The sequence below is a fragment of the Cimex lectularius genome, unplaced genomic scaffold (assembly GCF_000648675.2).
Source record: "Cimex lectularius strain Harlan isolate CLEC.00 unplaced genomic scaffold, Clec_2.1 scaffold52, whole genome shotgun sequence".
In the NCBI taxonomy this organism is placed as follows: domain Eukaryota; kingdom Metazoa; phylum Arthropoda; class Insecta; order Hemiptera; family Cimicidae; genus Cimex; species Cimex lectularius.
The window spans coordinates 1,102,167-1,104,459 of NW_019392742.1; the positions used below are offsets into that span (position 1 = coordinate 1,102,167).

Genomic DNA, 2,293 nt, shown 5'->3' on the forward strand with positions numbered 1-2,293 from the left:
CTATGGCATCGCATGATGTGTCAAAATTTCATCCTCGTAGCGAGTGGTTCTCCACACTCTTTCACATCCATCTGGGGATCGTAGAGCTAATGTGCACTCTTTTGTAAAAAGTGCAGCAGACGAATCGTCCAAAGACCAATGGCTGTGTTTTCGAGCAAATGCGAACAGTGCAACTCTGTGTGTTCTGGTCAATTCTGGTCCTCTTCCGGAGCGAAAAGTCATGAGTCCATACTGATTTATTCTTCTTCGAGCAGTGTGTTTTTTGGAAACCTCAAACTTCCTGGAGTTGATGAATCGCTCGTTTCGCAAATAGTTTGTCAAAAATGGTCATTCTGTGGTTCAGTTACCACAGGGCATCCAGAACCGGGCCCTTCTATGGTTAAACCCAGCTTCTTGAAAACGTTTAACGACGTTTCGCAGAGTTTCGTAGGGAACTCCGATGGCAATAGCCGCATAACTGATTGAACATCCAGCACCAGTAAGTGCCACACCACGCGCAACTTTCCCAGCACTAAGTGGCATTTTAAAGTTTATAAATTGAAATTAAGAAAACAAAGATGTATACTAAAGGTTTATTGCTTCAGAATTCAAATGAGACGAGAAAAAGAATCAATGGGTGGAATTTTTTGCAGTCAGTGTTTAAAGACTTGTGGATCTTCACATTGGATAATGTCAATAGTGCACAGTACTGACTGTGATAAAAAACCGTATATTTATAATTGAGAGCTTGAAGAACTTAAGAATTTTAAGTACTTGCCATGCTTCATGGCCTTAATTCATAGTGCTTTAGTTAAAATAATCTAAACTATTATTACAATGAAATAAGAAAACATATGTACCAGCCATATGTATGTTAAATTAAAAAAATAATTCCGATCATTTTTGACACTTCAAAATTAAAATACAAAATGTTATGAAAGTGTTAATTTTAATGATCCACAAAACCGCGTTCGAAGAAGTTCCCATGGAGTGGTGCTAAGGCCGAGAAGGCGATGGCCAATAAAGTGGGAGTCGGCAAATTTCCGCTCGACCATGGTTTTGCGTCAAAAAATTTAAGATATTTCCCATAAGTGTTATACATAAACCATACACCCACACCATCGCAAACAACTGAATCTGGGCCCGGAGTTGCCGGATAGCCACCAGAAGATGCGGCGAATATTCCGTAGACTTTTCCGTCGCAGACGAGCGGGCCGCCGGAATCCCCGGAACAGAGAACGTTTTCCGGCATGTAAGCAATCAAACACCTAATACCGACGTCATACTGCTCCTTCCCGGCGTACTTTTCACAGTTTTCCTGACTCAGGCTGTACATCCTGACCATCTTGAGTTCTTTGCCTTGTTTCTTGACGAAAGCCACGCCGTAACATTTTATACCGCTGGCGACTATTTTATCCCAGGATTTTGAGAAAGAGTCGGGATCGTAGGCCGCCAAAGGAGCCGGTTTCACGAATTCGTTTATGTCGAAGGGCGCTTTGGCTAAAATGTAACAGACGTCATGTAGGGGCTCTTTAACTTTTTCGTATTCCGGGTGCACTACGAACTTCAGGACGTTTCTTTTCTGATAGCCAAGTTTACCGGGCTTATCCGCGTATACGGCCCCTCCGATCAACTCAGCGTTTTCTACTTTGAACCTTCTGCCGACGACGTGAGCCGCGGTCGCGATCTTATCGGGGGCCAAAAGAGTGCCGGTCCCATCGATGTTGCTTTTTAAATCGATGATGTATATAGCATAGGGATATTCCTTCTCGTTCGCTTTTCTTTCCCCTACGTCAGCCTCACGTTTCGCATAATTCAAAGTCGCGAAGTAAAGGATAAGTATAAACATTGAGAATATTCTGTAATTATTTGAATAAAATGACATTTTACGATAATTTAGAATTTTTTTGCGATGTTAAGATGAATACAATTAGCACATGTTTCTCCATTAACTTATATCAAATCGAAAATCTTAAATTAGAAAAAGTTTAAATTTTACTTAAAAGTATCATACTATATAAATAGCAAAAAAAGTGGTTAAGTTCTGACATATAATTTTGCTATTTTGTGTACTTTCTTATAGAAACATTTTCGCAGGACATGTTAATGGTATAATAGACCGATTTTAATGTTTGATACAGTTATAAAATGCACTTGACATTTTCATTAAAACGAATTATCAATTCTAGAGTAATAATACCCTTAGATACCGACTTTTGCGGAAATCGCTTTTCTTTTTATTATTTTATTAATATTTTAATGCTACATACCTTAAAAGCTACGTTCCTCTTCTTTCAATTGGTTTCTTGGACGT

The 2,293-nt window shown here is 39.3% G+C and overlaps 1 protein-coding gene across 1 annotated transcript; it reads right to left on the reverse strand.

Annotated features, from left to right (window-relative positions):
- Positions 1-909: 909 nt before the first annotated feature.
- On the reverse strand, positions 910-1,924 carry LOC106664779 (kallikrein 1-related peptidase b1-like). Its single transcript, XM_014390771.2, has one exon. The coding sequence runs from the start codon at positions 1,862-1,864 to the stop codon at positions 929-931; it is 936 nt and encodes a 311-aa protein (XP_014246257.2). The 5' UTR covers positions 1,865-1,924; the 3' UTR covers positions 910-928.
- Between the last annotated feature and the right edge of the window lie 369 nt (positions 1,925-2,293).

What these genes read in the sequence shown, in the direction of transcription:
- LOC106664779 (XM_014390771.2), bottom strand. Translation starts at nt 1,864, where the DNA reads ATGTCATTTTATTCAAATAATTACAGAATATTCTCAATGTTTATACTT.